We start from the raw sequence: 18,694 nt of genomic DNA, 5'->3' as shown, positions 1-18,694 counted from the left end.
GGGCGACCTGTCAGGCGACCTGGTCGCCTGACAGGTCGCCTGCCATAGAGAAACTGTGGACCCGTTATAATAGGAGCGACAAAAGTCGCTCCGACTTAGAAAAAGGGTCCGGAGCTTCTTTGGGGCGACCTGGAGCGACCTGCATTGACTTCAATGTTATGAAGTCCGTGCCGGCCGCTCCGAGGTCGCGGTGCGAGCTGCGCACCACGACCTGTGAGGTCGCCCCGGCAAGTAGCTTCGCCCCAGTGTGAACGGGGTCTGAATGATCCAATGTTGACCTAAATGACTAATGATGATAAATAGAATCCACCTGTGTGTAATCAAGTCTTCGTATAAATGCACCTGCACTGTGATAGTCTCAGAGGTCCGTTTAAAGCACAGAGAGCATCATGAAGAACAAGGAACACACCAGGCAGGTCCGAGATACTGTTGTGGAGAAGTTTAAAGCCAGATTTGGATACAAAACGATTTCCCAAGCTTTAAACATCCCAAGGAGCACTGTGCAAGCGATAATATTGAAATGGAAGGAGTATCAGACCACTGCAAATCTACGAAGACCTGGCCGTCCCTCTAAACTTTCAGCTCATACAAGGAGAAGACTGATCAGAGATGCAGCCAAGAGGCCCATGATCACTCTGGATGAACTGCAGAGATCTACAGCTGAGGTGGGAGACTCTGTCCATAGGACAACAATCAGTCGTATACTGCACAAACCTGGCCTTTATGGAAGAGTGGCAAGAAGAAAGCTATTTCTTAAAGATATCCATAAAAAGTGTCCTTTAAAGTTTGCCACAAGCCACCTGGGAGACACACCAAACATGTGGAAGAAGGTGCTCTGGTCAGATGAAACCAAAATCAAACTTTTTGGCAACAATGCAAAACGTTATGTTTGGCATAAAAGCAACACAGCTCATCACCCTGAACACACCATCCCCACTGTCATACATGGTGGTGGCAGCATCATGGTTTGGGCCAGCTTTTCTTCAGCAGGGAACGGCAAGATGGTTAAAATTAATGGAAAGATGGATGGAGCCAAATACAGGACCATTCTGGAAGAAAACCTGATGGAGTCTGCAAAAGACCTGAGACTGGGACGGAGATTTGTCTTCCAACAAGACAATGATCCAAAACATAAAGCAAAATCTACAATGGAATGATTAACAAATAAACATATCCAGGTGTTAGAATGGCCAAGTCAAAGTCCAGACCTGAATCCAAACGAGAATCTGTGGAAAGAACTGAAAACTGCTGATCATAAACGCTCTCCACGCAGCTCGAGCTCGAGCTGTTTTGCAAGGAGGAATGGGCAAAAGTTTCAGTCTCTCGATGTGCAAAACTGATAGAGACATACCCCAAGAGACTTACAGCTGTAATCGCAGCAAAAGGTGGCGCTAAAAAAGTATTAACTTAAGGGGGCTGAATAATTTTGCACGCCCAATTTTTCAGTTTTTTAGTTGTTAAAAAAGTTTGAAATATCCAATACATTTCATTCCACTTCATGATTGTGTCCAACTTGTTGTTGATTCTTCACAAAAAGTTACAGTTTTATGTCTTTATGTTTGAAGCCTGAAATGTGGCAAAAGGTCGCAAAGTTCAAGGGGGCCGAATACTTTCGCAAGGCACTGTATATTGCCTTACATTCTGCCAGTAATCCCGCATCTTTGGGCACTCCCACCATAGTACCCTCCAAATTACCTCTCCAACACATTGAAGATTTCTCAGGCTGATATTTTTGTGCTTTAACCGGCGTTCTATACCACCTAGCTAGACATTTAGGCCTCATGCACACTGGACGTTATAAAACCGCCAGTAGCTTTGCAGTGAGTTTTCCAGCGTTTTTTAGCTTTTTTGCAGTAGCGTTCTTCTGCATTTAGGGTTTTTTGTTGTTACTGTTTTTAGCTAAAAATCACATCTTTGCTATTTTAGTAACTCCGGCTTTCCCATAATGCTTGCCAGAATTGCATCACATGGGTGTTCACACCTATGCGATAAGATTTAGGTGTGGGGGAAAAAAAGGGTCCTACAACATTTTGGTGCAAAGGTGAAACCTTCCCCCCCCCCCCCCCCCCCGACATCAAAATTGCATCGCATGGGTGTGAACACCTATATGATGCGATTCTGTCAAGCTCGCTTAATTTTGAAATCTGTTTTGGGGTGTCAATCATGGAGCATTAAGCCCCCGTTCACATCGGGCAGATTTGACATGCAATTTGACATGTCAGAGCCTATTGCCGGCAACGTCACTGTCTGAATTGGTGCAACCCTGACTTTGCTGCACCGCACTGATTCCCAAAAGAAGTTTCTGCCCTACTTTTGGCGACTTCAGGGCGATTTCAATAGACATCTGTGCATTAACCCGTACAGATGTCTGTCAAATCACCCCCCGAAGTCGCACTAACATGCGAGTTTGAAATCGTGCACGTTTAGCTGAATAAATTATTTCAAACCCGCCCTCAGTGTGAACTGGTGCTGTTGCTGGCAATAGGCTCTGATTCAACATGACAAATCGCATGCCAAATTGGCACAATGTCAACAGGGCTTCATGTTCCATGAAGGATACCACAAAACAGATTGCAAAATGCAGTGCGCTTGCCAGAATCGCATCGCATGGGTGTTCACTCATGCAATGCGATTAGGTGTGGAGAAAAAAAAAAAAAAAGGGTCCTACAACATTTTGGTGCAAATGTGATGCAATCTGAGCCATACAAAATATATAGCTTAAATCGCATCACACAGACATGTGCACAGGAATGTGGTGCAAATCACATGCGGTGTTCAGCATGCACCAGTGTGAACCCAGGCTATGTTCCATGAACGACACCTCAAAACAGAACCCAGGCTAAAAAAAAAAAAAAAACACGCCAGTTAGCGTTTGACGTTAGAGCGTTACAGCTGGAAAACGCCACTCAAAACCCACTAGTTTTCGTTTTTTCTTACAGCCAGAAAATGCACCTGACAACAACTGCTGATAACCGCCTATGTGTGCATGCACACATAGGATAACATGCTGGGGAGCTCATTGGCTGCAGAAAAAAAATGTCAGAAGCCAAAAACAGCAGCTGAAAAAACATTGAGTATGAGGCCTTATAGTTCATCTCTACTGTATTTAGATCTACTGCTGTGGTATGAACCACACTCAGAACTTTATTTGTTGCTCCTCTAAACCTGATCCCAACTCCCTTTCCCATTTATTGATCAATGGCAGCTCTGTAATCTGGGTGAGTATTTTAAAGATTTGTGAATCATAAAATATTTCAAATTTGCTTGGGAATTACACGGGCGTTCAATTGGAGAGAAGTCTTTTTCTAATCTAATGGGTTGAGGTAATGTTGACACAAAGTGTCTCAATTAAGAATACCGCCATTCACTTAATATTATTAATTCTTTCTTGGGTTTCAATTCCTGGTATGAACATATCTTCCCTTTGTTCACTATATCCATAATCTGTTTGTTTTTATCTATTATCCACTCTCGAAATTGTGCCCCGTTCCCAGGGGGAAAAAAATAAAAAAAATTGTCCCTGTGAGTTAAATTTTTATAAAAATATATAAATTGAATCCCAAACCCTAAACACATTCTTAGTCAATTTGTGCATGTCTACATCTAATACTCTATATCAGGTGTTCCCAAACTGTGGGTTGGGACCCACTGGTGGGTCGCGAGCTGCGTTTGAGTGGGTCGCGCTGAGCCGGAAATCACTGAGAGCGGGCCCGCTTAAATTGTGCTGTGCAAGCCCACGCAAATTACAGAGAGCCAGAGCAGTCAAATCGCAATGGATTCAGGACCCTGCCCACGCAGTTTACGGAGGCTGGTCTGCATTTCCCACGAGGAGGATACTTGTCTCAGTGAGTATGTATGTGGGCTGTTATGTAGGATATGTTCATGGGGTGCAGATCCAGCTCCTCGGTTCTGCTGGCGGCAGTGGCTAGACTGGTGGCGGGATTCTCTCATCTATAGTGGGCAGAGACGGCAGCCTTGGTGTCATAGGAGGACCAGGTGGCCCGGCGGTGTTAGGAGTTCATGGCGGCTTCTGTGACCCGTGCAGAGGATCTGAAGGAGAAGAGCCAGGACACCAAGACCAAAATAGAGCTCCTCATCATGGAGATTCTGGGTGAGGTGTGCTGGGCCCTAGAGAGGGCAAATAAGGGCTTCACCTTCACTGTGGACCGCTGGGAGAGGAAAGAGGGTGAGTGCCATATAGCCTGCTGATCACTGTCCTGGGGTGGTTGATTTCTGTCCTCTGCCTGCCTTATACTGACTATGAGGGTGCTGATTACTTACAACTCCGCTTATATGCTGCACATGCCACAGGTTTCTGACCCCTCACTTAGAACATCTGGCAAGTGTATTCAATAATAAAATTGAAAGTAGTAAATTTATATTTTTTTTAGCGCTTTACAACATTCAACTACAAGCAAATGTGTCCCGCACAATAGCTGTATTCAGAAGTGGGTCTCGGCCCAATAAAGTTTGGGAAACCCTGCTCTATATTGTTGTGGTACCCAGATATTACTTAACTGTGCATTACTCAGTTTTTGTTTTCTATTTTTACCCATTTTTTACTAATTATTTTTGTCCACTCCACCATTCGTGGTAATACCACTGCATTATAGTACCTTTTTATATCCAGTGCAGCCAATCCCCCTTGTGATTTCCTTTTACTTCGTTTTATTCTTGATTTTTTGTTTTGCCAAATATACTTTGTTATCAATGTATTTAGCGTTTTAAAATATACCCCGGGTAAGTGTATTGGTAGCATTTGAAATTTATAAAGAATTTTCGGCACTATCGCTATTTTTACAATGTTTATTCGTCCTATCCAAAAAAAGGGGTCTAGTGGTTACCTTTTTGATTCCCATTTTAACTTTGATCAATAATTGGATATAGTTTACCTGGTATAGGTTCTCTGAAGACGGTGTTAAAATGTATTCCAAGGTATTTTAGATCTCCACCCCCCCCCCCCCCCAAAAGAATTGGAATTTTTGTAAAGCCATCTCTTCTATATTATTCATATTTAGGTTTAGAATTTCAGATTTCACAGGGTTGATCTTTAAAATTTGAAAGTTCTACATATCTTTTCATTTCTTTTATTAAATTTGGTAGGGTTATTCTAGTATTAGAAACATAGAACAGAATCATCACCCCCCTATATCATATAGTTGCCAGTAGTGGACACCCTGGTCATGTCCCATTGTGCATTTTAAATGATGTGGAAAGCGTCCCGTTCACCTTACTGATGCTGTGGGGTGGCTATATAATGTTTTAATCCATTGGACCATTCTTGGACCTATTCCCACAGCCTCTATTGTATTCATCATGAATCCCCAGTCTACCCTGTCAAATGTATTTTCGGCATCAATTGACAGGAGTAGCGCTGGGGGGTCCTCCACTTCTCATCTTTTGCATTAGGAAGAAGGTTCTAATCCCATTATTCTTACCTTCCCTCCCTGGGACAAATCCCGTTTGGTCTGCATGGATCCAATCAGGCATTCACTCCTTTAGTCTGGTAGCCAAGATTTTTGCATATAGCTTTGTGTCTACATTTAACAGTGCTATTGGTCTATCTATAACTAGAGCACAAGGTGGTATCTTTCCCTTTTTTTTTTTTTTTATTACTATGATATGGGCCTTCAATGATTCCTCCTTCATCTCCTTTCCTTCCCCTAGTCCATTCATGTATGTATATCATTTTGGTAGGAGTTCTTTAAATCTTCTAAAGTATTGAATCATAAACCCATGTGGTCCTGGACACTTTCCTGTAGCTGTGTTTTTAAATGCTACTTCGATCTCTTCTTGTGTTAAGTCTACTAATATTTGCAATTTTTCAGCTGGTACTCTAGGAAGGGTTTCTTCTTTAATATATTATTGTATATATTATTATTTGCGCTTTTTAAATTCTGCTTCCTGTGAACCTTTTTGTCTCACCGAGTATAGGGAGCTACAATAACTTGGAAATACATCTGCTATTTTCAATGTCAAGTATACCATCTACTCCTTATTTTTCATCTTCGCTATAAAACCCACTGAGTTTTGCTAAATATTTCCCAGGTTTGTTACCCCATTGGAACTTATTTTTGTCCACTCTATTGAATACCCTTCATGTTTCCTGTTCCATTAAATCTTTCAGTTCTTTTCTTTTTAATGTTAGGGTGTGTAGTAATTCTAAGTCTACTGTCCTTTTATGTAATTGCACTACCTATCCTAACCTAACCCTCGAAAACATAGATCGACCTGAGTCCACTATCCTTTCTTCCAAAGAAAACTGCATCTCTTGCAAAAGCTATCGCTACCCCTTTTGCTCTTTTCATTGCGGAATCTCCGTAATACCATAATGGGAAATTTTTTGAGTACAGTCTTAAATTTACATCATGGGAGATAGGTTTCTCTTGTAAGAAAGCTACATTTGCAGAGTATTGTTTAATTTCTTTTAACACCTTATGTCTCTTTGCTGGAGTGTTTAATCCTTGTACATTATAGGTTATAAAATGTAAGGTTTTCATCTGGTCAGACAAAAAGGGGGGTTGGAGAAATAGGGAGGATTTCATCACCTTTGGCAAAATAAACTCTTTTGCCTTGTCCTCCCTCTCATCCCTCCCCCCGCCCTTCTCCAATAAGGATATCTGATATTGGATTTTCTAACCTCTCTCTGGTCTTTAAGTAGACGGTTTCTTCCTTCATTTTGAGTCTTCCCTACCTGCTTACTCTTCCAACTGGGGTGGGGCTCTGTCTAGTGCGCCTGCTGGGTCTACCTCCCCCTTCCTTTTGGGAAAGTAGTGCCCAGAGCCCACCAGGTATTTAAAAGACCTATCTCTCTTACTACACAGTATTGACTTTTCTATCCCTACTCTCCTTTTATTCTTTTAGGCTTACTGTGGTGTACATCTACTTCATTCTACTTTCTTAAATACCCCTTCTATGGTCCCTTTAATTTCAAACTCTTCTTAGGTAATAGTTTCTATTGCTCTTCTTCCAGCTGTGACTCTTCTCTCCTGTTGCAAGACCATCCAGGGATATCTAGCAAAGGGAACTCAAGCTTTTTGCAAAAGTCCTGCAATTCTTCCAAAAATCACAGTGTAGCTGAGCGTCTGTTCTTCCGGCCTACCCCCTCCCCCAAATTATAATGTATATCATATTTACGCATCTGTTCCAAGAGGGGTTTTAAGTTCTCGCTTTTTTTCCAATGTTTTAGGTGATAGATCAGAGAATACCTGTAGGATTGTGTCTTAATGTTTTATTGAAGGTACACCCCTTTGACTTTTCCATATTTGTGCTTTTTCCTCATAATAGTGGAACCTCACTAGAACATGTCTGGGGTCAGCCTTTGCTACACTTTTTGGCTTTCGGATCCTTTCAACTTTTTCCATCTTCAAGACCTCCGATACTGGTCTGCCTAACAGTGGGTTGAATATCTTTTTCATTACTTCTATCAGACCTTCTCCTTGTGGTGTTTCTGGAAGGCCTCCAATTCTCAGATTTTTCCTTCGGTTTCAGTTTTCCTGGTCTATTTTGTAAGCCATGTCTCGGTGTTCAACTTGTAATGCTTTCACTTCCTCGCTTTATTCCCTTATCGAGTATGAAAGTCCAGTCCCTTTTCTCTATCTTCCAGTCATTTAAAAATCTGGCCCAGGTCTTTATGGAGTGTCACCATATCGGTTTTCAGGGATAGCTCTAATTTTGAGAACATATCCACCATTTCTATTTTTGTCAGCAACTAGGTTTTTAAAAGCATGTTCTTCCATGAGTCCTACCTCTATGTCACTTTTAATCTCTAGATTTATTTTTGATTGGTTAAGCATGCTCTTCTCAAGTGCGGTCTTGTTCTGTCCATTTTTGTTAGTTTCTGCTCCTTGTTTCCTCCTGGGCCCCCAGCTGCTTTTCAGTAGTTGGTTTCTCATTATTCCCTTCATGGGTCATTAATTTTTTTATTGTCCCAGGGCTAGCACTTATTTTTGGTGATTTTGCTATCCCGCCTCCTTAAACTGGTTCCCCCTCATCTATTTCCACCTATGAGGTTCTTTAGGTATATGAATGAGGGTGTTAGGTAGATGTATTTTCCCTTTAAAAAAGATAGCGAAAACTTGCCCCCCGCAGTTTATATAGAATAGCATCAGGGAAGTAGAGAGCGACTCCCCACTCTTGCTGAACAAGGGAGTCCTGCTTTAATGTCCTGCGGATAGCCGGCCTCTCGCCTCCAGCAATACTCCCTGCTGGCTCCTCAGGCCTTAAGACTCGGGAGGTCATCAATTTCTGCCCAGTCTGAACGGGGACAGTCGAGTACCATCAAGTCCTGCCGGAGATTGCCGAGTCTCCCCAGAGTCCTTCGGTCTAGGCATCTCACGTCAGCAGGCCGTTCTCTCACTCCTCCCCACAAGGCTCCGGTCTCCATCACTCACAGCTGCCCAGGGTCCTCAGATTCAGCTCTCCTCCTGGTGCCATCCTCGTTGTCACAGGTGAAACAGTCACTTAACCCCCACCAGTCTCATACCACAGGGGATTTCATGTTAGCTCCTGGGTTACGCGTGTGGGATAGGGTCTTTTGGTGTTCCTAGCATGAGCTCTGTGCTGGACCCATCATCAGGCTCCACCTCCTCCAACAGCCAGTCAATCTGAATGAATGACACATTGAATGAATAGCCTGTGGGCATGCAGATTCATCTCCTTGGAGACACTAGCCATTTCTATTTTAAAGACCCGCTTTCAATACTAAGATCTTCCTATATAAATAATGTACCTTGTTCCAGTTCTGAGTGAAGGGGGCAGATGTTCTTTGCCTTGATACACAAATGTTTATGTTACGCTGGGCAGAGGAATGTAACTAAAGTTCCTTTACATGGCAGATTTGGTTCTTTCACCAACTCTGGAATTTTCAGGATTTTAAAATAAAGCAGTGCCATGGTCCATGTCCTTATACAAAGTCTTGCTACCCAAGGAACCCAAATGTTAGTATACTGTAGTCGTATTTTGAAAAAGACAAAAAATTCTAGGTACCATTACTACTGAACTAAAAAGACATTGCCCTGTTACATTAGCCTCATTCAAAAACTTTTATTTCTATTATTATTTGCTTATGACTTGCTATCAATGATCAGACTAAATGCTGGCCATACACTAATACACTAAAAATCAGCCCCAATTCGGTCATTTGGACAGTTCATTTGTTTGTTGGCCAGTTAGTGGGCAGAAATCGTTAGTGAAGTTTTTGAGCCAAAAAAAAAAAAAAAAAAAATGGACAAGTTTGGAAATTTTCTGCCGAACGAACGATAAATTCAAAAGGTTAATGTGTTTCTCACTCATATTGTTTGCACTAGGTATATGTGAAAAAAAACGAGAAAAAAAAAAAATATGGATTCATTTATGTCCATTGAACGATTTCAAGGTCATAACATAATGGCACTATTGTTTGCTCTCACGGCCGAGTGTTCCTTTTTCAAAAAGGAGTTTGAACAATTTTTTTGTATAGTGTATGGCCAGCATAAGGCTGCATTCACACCTGAGCATCACGTTCTTCAGTTTTGCCCCGTACACACGTGCAGATTATCTGAAGACTTTTGTCTGTAGACTTACCAAAACCATATAATATGAGGTCAAACCTAAACACTTTCAATTTGTATGCAATCCGGCAGGCCCTTGCACTACATAGAAAAGGTAAATCTGAAGACAAAAGTCTTCAGATAATCTGCACGTGTGTATGGGGCATTTTTCAGGTGTTTGTATGGGCGTTTTTAAAGCATTTTTTTTTTAACATGGATTAGCCAATAAGAGAAACATATCACCCCGTTTATCATTTGTTTCACATTTTCATCCAGTTTAATTAAAATTTTTAACTTTTTTTGTAAGGGGATAAAAGTAATGGTTAGTGGTTCATTTGTTTATTTTGTTAGGTTAGGATTAGGGGTCCACATTAGGGTTAGGGGTTAATGTACGGGTTTTCAATTAATTTTTATTTATACATTTTAGTTATTTCTATTTAATTATTGCATTTGAGCAGAAAAAAAAATAAAATGTGCTGAAAACACTCAAAAACATATGAATCAAGGGTTTTCATGCATTTCTATGGAACAAGAAACACTTCAAAAACCACACCAATCTGTCAAATTCGAACTTAAAAAAAGGGCTCCAGAACTTTGAGCTTCAGCCAATTTGGAGTGGAGATGTGAACCATCTTCATAGAGAATAATTGATTTTTTTTCTCATCCAGTGTTTTAGAGTTCAAGCTACACAACGCTGAGGTGTGAATGGGGCCTAATACATACATTGAAAACCGCCAGGTCTTGCTTCACAGGCCGACCAATTTATAATTGTCTGCTTATGCTTTAGGTCCTCGGGTTTCCACCTCATCTACGTACCCTAAAATTCTAAGTTGATAAAGTAAATGATGTAGGTCATGTACCAAAATCCTGAAGCTCGTTCACACAAGAGCTGAGCGTCTGGCCATTTTTCAGCTTTTTATTTTTTTGTTGTACATTCGTTTTTACGCACAATTTAAGCTTGTGCACCATTTTATTATTTTAGCCAATGGAAAGCTAGTTATTATTACTAGGCAAGAAAAATGCGCAAAAAAACACATCTTACCCGTGTTTTTTTGGCACACTCATTAAAATGTATTTGGGCCAACATACGCAAGTCTGCCCCAAAATAAGTTTATGCACGTTTTCAAGCAACACTACATGAACGGGCAACCATTGGATATATTGGAAATCCAACCAATGGGTGTTAAAAGGGCTTCTGGTGAAGCTTCATGTCACACGGCGGTGAACAGGGCCTGACAAATCAACGTATATGTAATATGAAAGTATAGAACAATAACTGCATTACAAAATAATAAATGACTCCTAATTAATAATATGAGTTACCATGGAAAACAATGTTTTTATTATTCTTTCATTTGGGTGAACGACAGAGCAGTTACATTCGCAAAGCCTTGAGAAGCTTAGTATTAAAGTCAAACATCCCTTCGACTTTATAAAACAAACATCTAAATTCATGCAAATGATTTGGAACAGGATGTCAAGTGTAGCTCCGGGTGGACATGCAACACATCGTGCTTGAGCTGTGTTTACATACCCCTAGAGCAAGCGCTGGTGACCTGCAGAGCTTGCACTCTAATTATGGAAGCCTCGCGCAACATCAAAGCATTTTACATGCAGGTCTACTGAACACTGCACAGCACGTGGCACAAAAATGCGTAGCACACAAGAAAAATCCAGGCCTTTATATTACAACAGCCAATCACCCAACTCGAAACCATAAAAAAAAAAAATCAGAAAGCAGTTGTGTGCTGGGCTTTCAGATAGGGTTACACTGCTGACCTTGAAAACATCCCCAACTCTACTGTTTTCTGCAGGAAGGAAGGGGTTAATTACAGTCAGTCTTCAAGGCACAGCACACCAGCAGCCCATTGACTCTCTGTGAAAGATCCCAGGCTCTAGGCTAGCCCGGCCTTCCTTAGCCCAGGCTCTAGGCTAGCCCGGCCTTCCTTAGCCCAGGCTCTAGGCTAGCCCGGCCTTCCTTAGCCCAGGCTCTAGGCTAGCCCGGCCTTCCTTAGCCCAGGCTCTAGGCTAGCCCGGCCTTCCTTAGCCCAGGCTCTAGGCTAGCCCGGCCTTCCTTAGCCCAGGCTCTAGGCTAGCCCGGCCTTCCTTAGCCCAGGCTCTAGGCTAGCCCAGCCTTCCTTAGCCCAGGCTCTAGGCTAGCCCAGCCTTCCTTAGCCCAGGCTCTAGGCTAGCCCAGCCTTCCTTAGCCCAGGCTCTAGGCTAGCCCAGCTTTCCTTATTCCCAGCTCTAGACTAGCCCAGCTATTACTAGCAGTACAGATTATGGCTTGAGGAGAATGATCTCAGCACCTCCACACTAGAAGTCCACATCTGGCCAAAACCTGGAGGAACGTAGTTGAAATTGAAGTTCCCATACCATGCAATGGCAGAGCAACCCCTCCACTGATGTAGTCTAGACAAAACCTATTCAATTGGCATTTCTCTCCTCCAGGATGACCATCTGAGTGCAAAACATGGGATAGATAGCCTCCTTATTACACCATTTCCTTCAAATTATATCTAAATCCAATAATAAAAATGTAATATACTGCAGATTACCAGTCCTTAGGTGTGATGGCTGTACGCATTTCCACTCTTCAGGCTAAGAAAAGTTTTTTTTGGAATCGCGGACAGAATCACGGCAATTCTGCCCGCGATTCAAATCGCCTAGGTGTGAATGGAGCCTTACAGAAAAACTACCATTTAATCCAGATAAAATTCCAGAAACGTCTACGCTTAAATGCCAGTATTCAAAAAACAGCCAAACTTGTTGTTTTGAATGCTTTTAAGGACAGTATAAAAACTTTAAAATGTATAGAATATCGGCACCTAATATCGGCTATCGGCCTAAAGGGCGTCCGGAAAATCAGTATTGGCCCTGAAAAAACGACATAGTCGACCCCTACTACAAGCCCCCTTCAACCTGCTATTAAAAAGAGGGGGGGGGGGTATTTGTAGTCCAAACCAGGAGAGCAGCTTTGGTGGACAAATTCTACTCCATAGATACAATAAGCAAGCGTCGTCACTTAAGCCTACGTTCACATGTGGGTGTAGCGGATCGCGGGCAGAATCACTGCGATTCTCCCCGCAATCCGGAAATCATTTTAAATCACGGGACGCCTGTGCGTTGCCCGTGATTTGCAATGACACCCCAAACGCTGTGCAATGTTGCCACGATTTCTGCGGTAACATTGCGCAAACAAAATCGCAGGACGCATGACGACCCAAAGAAGCTCTTGTACCTTTTTTGGGCGGCAACATCGCAGTGTTTGGGGTGCCATTGCAAATCACGGGCAACGCACAGGCATCCCGCGATTTGCAATGATTTCCGGGTCGCGGGCAGAATCGCGGTGATTCTGCCCGCGATCCGCTACTCCCACATGTGAACGTAGCCTTAGGACAGGAAGCGTGTTACTGGCAGGATCATTGGGTGAAAAGAAAGGAAAAACCCTAAAGCAGGCCATAGAAGAGTCGAAAACCGAATGAAAATTCATGGTAGTTCGCTCTTCACATCATTAGTGTCCCAGCTGCGACATGCGATTTTCATGTGTCAATTGAAAGTGCCTGATTCAACATGCTGGATTTTGTTTCAAAAAATGAAACAAATTTAGGGCACAATCGTATGCGCCATTTTCTTTGTTTCAATCAACAGAACGTTCGGTTTTCGTCAAGGCCTGCTTGAGGATCCATTCACACATGCATGTGTGGTGAAATGGTGGCTCTAAGTGACGCAAACTGTTAGACAGGCCAATTTGGTTGGTAAGCAGACTGGTTGGCAAATTGAACTGGGAATTTTATCTTTGTTTGTTTCATGGCTCTAAGTGTTGGCAGTGGGCAACGGTGCCTTGTATTGTAAGGCATTGCTACTTTTTAAAGTAACATTTCATTCATGTCATGAAAAATATACAGCATGGTGGTGTAACAGGGGCACAAAGAAAACAAGGGTGCCCCTGCGCTGACTGGTGTTGATTGGGTGTGAAAAAACGCCAGTCGCCGGACATAGTGTGAACGGGCCATGAAAGTGGATGTAAACATTAACAATAACATGGCTCTGCTTTGCTTCCTTTTGTTAGGTTAAATATTCACTGAATGAGTTTTATTTTATCTTTTCAACAAGTGCAAATCTCTGAAGCGGATAGCTTCCCTCTCTGCCTCTGGACTGTTATAGCAGGGAGCAATGCTAACTAACGGATCTCCATGAACTATAAAACACATCCCCCCTGTCATGGAGATGGGAATAGTCCTAGGATTTCACCCAATGACAGAAGTGTATTACTGGTAGAATCAGTTCAAGAGGAAATAAAACCAAAGCTCGTTTGGCTGTACTTCTGCTATGGATCACAGTTCGTGATTTCAGCAGACAGCGGGCTGAAGCCTGCTGTCAGCTGATGCCACAGCACCCATCAAGGCTGGGGCAAGATCGCGACAATGAAGTCCGGATCGGCCCGGATGCCTGAACCTGCTGCTCCCATGACAGCGGTGAGCTCTCAGAACCGAGCGATCGGTGGGGTATATATCGCTCGGGTGTCCGTTTTAGAGGGGGCAGAGGATCAATACTACATACACCTAGGTAAGTAGGATTCTGGGAAAAAATAAATAAAAACACACTTCTCTTTTAAACATATGATGGCGCTATACAAGCATCTGTAATAATAATTTATAATATAAAGCAAAGAAGCCGTAAAAAAAAAAAAACTAAAGCTGTTCATACACTCTACAATCTCCTTTATCAAAACGATGTCATAGGAACACATTCAATCAGCAGCAGTGTTTGGATCCTAGTCTGAACCCATGTCAGGAAGCTGTCATTGTGCTGGACCAATCACTGCAGCCAAGGCCTTCCCCGCCCCTTATATACATGCAGCTTTGGGGCGGGGAATACCCCGGCTGCAGATGATTGGCTCAGCACAGTGACAGCTTCTTAGGACACGCCTAAACTCCCCACTACCAATCAGATCACCCTTCAAATACATAGTTGGTGGCAAATATGAAAGTAGATTGTACAATCAGATTGTATAGAATATGGTCATCTTAGCTCCACATCCAAGGAGTGGTGTGCTGCAATATTTTTGGATTTGGATACACTTTAATAAAAGGAAATCAAATTAAATTGAATCTGCAATCTATGACAATCTTTAGTACTGTAATCATAAAACAGAGTGTTGGATGGGAACGTGCATCACATAACACATGTTCCCCTCAATTCCATCTAGACAGTGGGGGACCCTATAATATTTCAGAAGTTTGGGGGTCCCTGTTGTGGGTCTGGGTGATGGGGGGTTAAAGATGTGAGAAGTAAACAGGTCTGCGTGGTGAGGGGTTAATGATCCCCCCCACGTGATGTGTAGACAGGCCTGGGTGGTGAGAGGGTTAATGATTCCTCCCCCTTCTTATGTAAAGTGTAAACAGGACTAGGGGGTGAAGGGTTAATGATGCCCTCAAGTGAGGTGTGTAGACAGGACTGGGGGAGGGGGTGAGGGGTAATAACCCCCCCCCCTAGAGAGGTGTAGACAGGTCTGGGTGGTGAGGGGTTAATGAGCCCACCCCCCCCCCCCCAGTGAGGTGTGTAGACAGGACTGGGTGGTGAAGGGTTAATGATCCCCCAGTGGGGTGTAGAGAGGTCTGGGTGGTGAAGGGTTAATGATCCCCCAGTGGGGTGTAGAGAGGTCTGGGTGGTGAAGGGTTAATGATCCCCCAGTGGGGTGTAGAGAGGTCTGGGTGGTGAAGGGTTAATGACCCCCAGTGGGGTGTAGAGATGTCTGGGTGGTGAAGGGTTAATGATCCCCCCAGTGGGGTATAGAGAGGTATGGGTGGTGAAGGGTTAATGATCCCCCAGTGGGGTGTAGAGAGGTCTGGGTGGTGAAGGGTTAATGATCCCCCAGTGGGGTGTAGAGAGGTCTGGGTGGTGAAGGGTTAATGATCCCCCAGTGGGGTGTAGAGAGGTCTGGGTGGTGAAGGGTTAATGATCCCCCAGTGGGGTGTAGAGAGGTCTGGGTGGTGAAGGGTTAATGACCCCCAGTGGGGTGTAGAGATGTCTGGGTGGTGAAGGGTTAATGATCCCCCCAGTGGGGTATAGAGAGGTATGGGTGGTGAAGGGTTAATGATCCCCCAGTGGGGTGTAGACTGGACTGGGTGGTGAAGGGTTAATGATCCCCCAGTGGGGTGTAGACTGGACTGGGTGGTGAAGGGTTAATGATCCCCCCAGTGGGGTGTAGACAGGTCTGGGTGGTGAAGGGTTAATGCAGTGGGGTGTAGAGAGGTCTGGGTGGTGAAGGGTTAATGATCCCCCAGTGGGGTGTAGAGAGGTCTGGGTGGTGAAGGGTTAATCCCCCCCCCCCCTCTCTATGTGAGGTGTAAACAATGTGTGAGATGAATGGAAGGACTGGGAGCCATGCTGTACAGAAGTGCGCCCCCTGCAGGCCATGAGAGGTCAGTACACTTCTCCCCTGCTCTTACCTGCACGATCTCCCCCTCAGCGCTGATGGTGGCCCCGGCCCGGGAGAACCTCCCCTGCAGCTCGGTGGTGTGTGTCTTATAATCTCCATTGGGACTGGACTCGAACAGAACCACTTCCACAAAGGCGGTCTCCTTAGCCAGGGAGCCCCCGGGGGCCAGAGCCAGCACAAGCCCCAGCCAGCCCAGGGCCAGGCTCCCCGGGATCCTCGGCTCGTTCATCTCCGCCGCTGGGAAGTCGTCATCTCAGGACACGTCCGGTGATTCCCCCCCCCCCCACCCCGGGCCCGCTTTATCCTTCCCTCACAGCCCGATCATTGTCACTTCCATGGCTCTCTCCTCTCCCTGCGCTCTGCCAGGCGGCATCCCTTTCATCTCACACACGTGACTCTTCCCTTCTTCTTCTTCTTCTTCTTTTTTTTTTTTTTTTCTCCAAAAGGGGCTGTCCCCGCCTACCGGATCGCTCTAGCCACGCCCACACGATCGTTGTGTTCCCCTCTGTATCCACTCCCAAGCCAGGGAGGCGGAGCCGGCCGGGAAGAGAGGGAGGGGCGGAGATCAACAACTTCTCTCTGGATTGTTAGAGGCGAAGTGTCCTGTAATGTGATGTGTGAGGGGGGGTGACACCGGGGGAAGGACAAAGATCAAAGAAACAATCTCCGGGGACACCTGAGGGTGGGTGGAGGAGGGGTGGACACATACCTGCCTACAGATCCGCATACTCTGTACACACCATGGGCGATTCATACAACGTGACTGTACCGAACACCTCCCTAATCTATCTAATCAGGCAGGACATACACTATGCAATCTGATTGTACAACCTTCATACTCGTGTGATGTGGGAAACGCACAAGATTTGCACTGCTTGTCAATCGCACGTCCTTCGTGACATCTGCTGCAGGTGTGCATGTTAGATTAACGACGCAAAACACAGTGCGACTGCCAGGATCGCATCGCATGAGTGTCAACTGCCATGCCATTCGAGTATGGGGGGGAAAAAGGGTCCTCTACCATTTCCGTGCAGATGCGACTTGATCCGATGACATCGCATGTGATGTGCACGAGAATGCAGTGCGATTTCTATGCCAACCACATGCAGTGATTTTCACACACTAGCACCAAGACTTAGTTCTCACTGGTGCGAAGTGGGAAACCCTGCGATTCAGTGCTGGTTCCCGCATCGCACACTGAGATCTGCAAACTGCTTAGGGTGTTAATGTAAAGTTAATGACACCCCCAGATCGGTTTGCAGTGCGAACTGGCAAATAGTGCAGGAATCGGATCGCATGGGTGTGATCACCCTTGCAATCTGATTCCAGTGTGGATTAAAAAAAAGGGTCCTGCACCATGTGATGCGATTTCAGCCATACAAACTGTTTGCATTGCATGGATCTGCACAGTAATGCAGTGTGAATCATATGCGATGTCTATCATCGCATTAGTGTGACCCCAGCCTTTGGGGCTCATTCACATGGGCAGATGTGTATTTTCTTCATGAAAGAAAGATCCTGCCCGAGGCTCCTTTCACACTTGTGCGACTTGGGTTTCCGACTTGTGAGACCCCCGAGTCGCAGGACGTGTGAAATTCATTTTTTTTCTATGAGCCTCGGCTCACACTAGATGTGGTGCAAATTCATCGCGGATTCCACAACATCATCGCAACTCGTTCATGCGAACCGATTGTGGAGAGTATGTTAAGTTATCGATACCCCGCAATCTGTTTGAAAAACGCAGTGCGATTTGCAGAATCGGATCACATATACAATACAATCTGATTCTGGTGCAGACAAAAAAAGGGTCCTGCACCATTTTGGTGCTAATGCAATGCAATGTCAGCCATAGAATTAGCATTGCATGTATCTGCACAGCAATGCTGTGCGAATCATATGCGATGTCTGTCATCACATTAGTGTGAACCCAGCCTTTGGGGCTCATTCACATGGGCAGAAAACAATGCTGCGTTTAGATGTGTATTCTCTGCATGAAAGAAAGATCTGCACGAGGCTCCTTTCACATGTGTGCGACTTGGGTTCCGACTTGTGAGACCCCCAAGTCGCAGGACATGTAAAATTCATTTTTTTTTCTATCAGCCGCGGCTCACAACTAAATGTGGTGCAAATTCATTGTGGATTCCACAACATAATCGCAACTCGTTCATGCAAACCGATTGCGGAGTGTATGTTAAGTTAAGGACACCCCACAATCGGTTTGAAAAACGCAGTGCGATTTGCAGAATCTGATCGTGAACACCTATACAATCTGATTCTGGTGCAAACAAAAAAAAAAGAAAAGGGTCCTGCATGAGTTTGGTGGGATTTGAGCCATACAAATCCATGGCTCAAATCGCACCACAGAGACACAGCATGAAATTCACACAGGATTGTGCTGCGATTCCTGTGCGAATCACATGCGGTGTCCCGCAACGCATGAGTGTGAACCCAGCTGAGAGCCGTTCCTACTGACACTAAAGAAGTCACTGTGAGTTCAGAAAAAGTTCCTGCACAACTTTGGTCCAACTGATGATGCGACTTTGGTCCAGAGAATGTAAAGTCAGATCAAAGTCGCACTGGAAATCATGGTGGGGCTCCAGCATCACATCTTTTGGGGGTTTCATTTGAATAATCCCCCCCACTCCACTTTTGGCACTGAACCGAGCGCACTTTGCGACACGCTTTTGCGCGACAAGATGCGTGACTGCTACCAACGTTT

General features: G+C 44.4%; 1 protein-coding gene across 1 annotated transcript in view; it reads right to left on the bottom strand.

Annotated features, from left to right (window-relative positions):
- Positions 1-16,355, bottom strand: part of ZNRF3 (zinc and ring finger 3) — a 238,633-nt gene extending 222,278 nt beyond the window's left edge. Inside the window, exon 1 of the mRNA XM_082266009.1 lies at positions 15,986-16,355. Coding sequence (XP_082122135.1) covers positions 15,986-16,204 — 219 coding nt within the window. The 5' untranslated portion in view covers positions 16,205-16,355. The remainder of the gene's footprint in view (positions 1-15,985) is intronic.
- Positions 16,356-18,694: the final 2,339 nt, after the last annotated feature.

The sequence above is a fragment of the Pelophylax lessonae genome (genome assembly GCF_965119305.1).
Source record: "Pelophylax lessonae genome assembly, chromosome: 1".
Lineage (NCBI taxonomy): Eukaryota > Metazoa > Chordata > Amphibia > Anura > Ranidae > Pelophylax > Pelophylax lessonae.
Note: the sequence above shows the minus strand (reverse complement) of the source record. Positions and strands in the feature narration are given on the sequence as shown.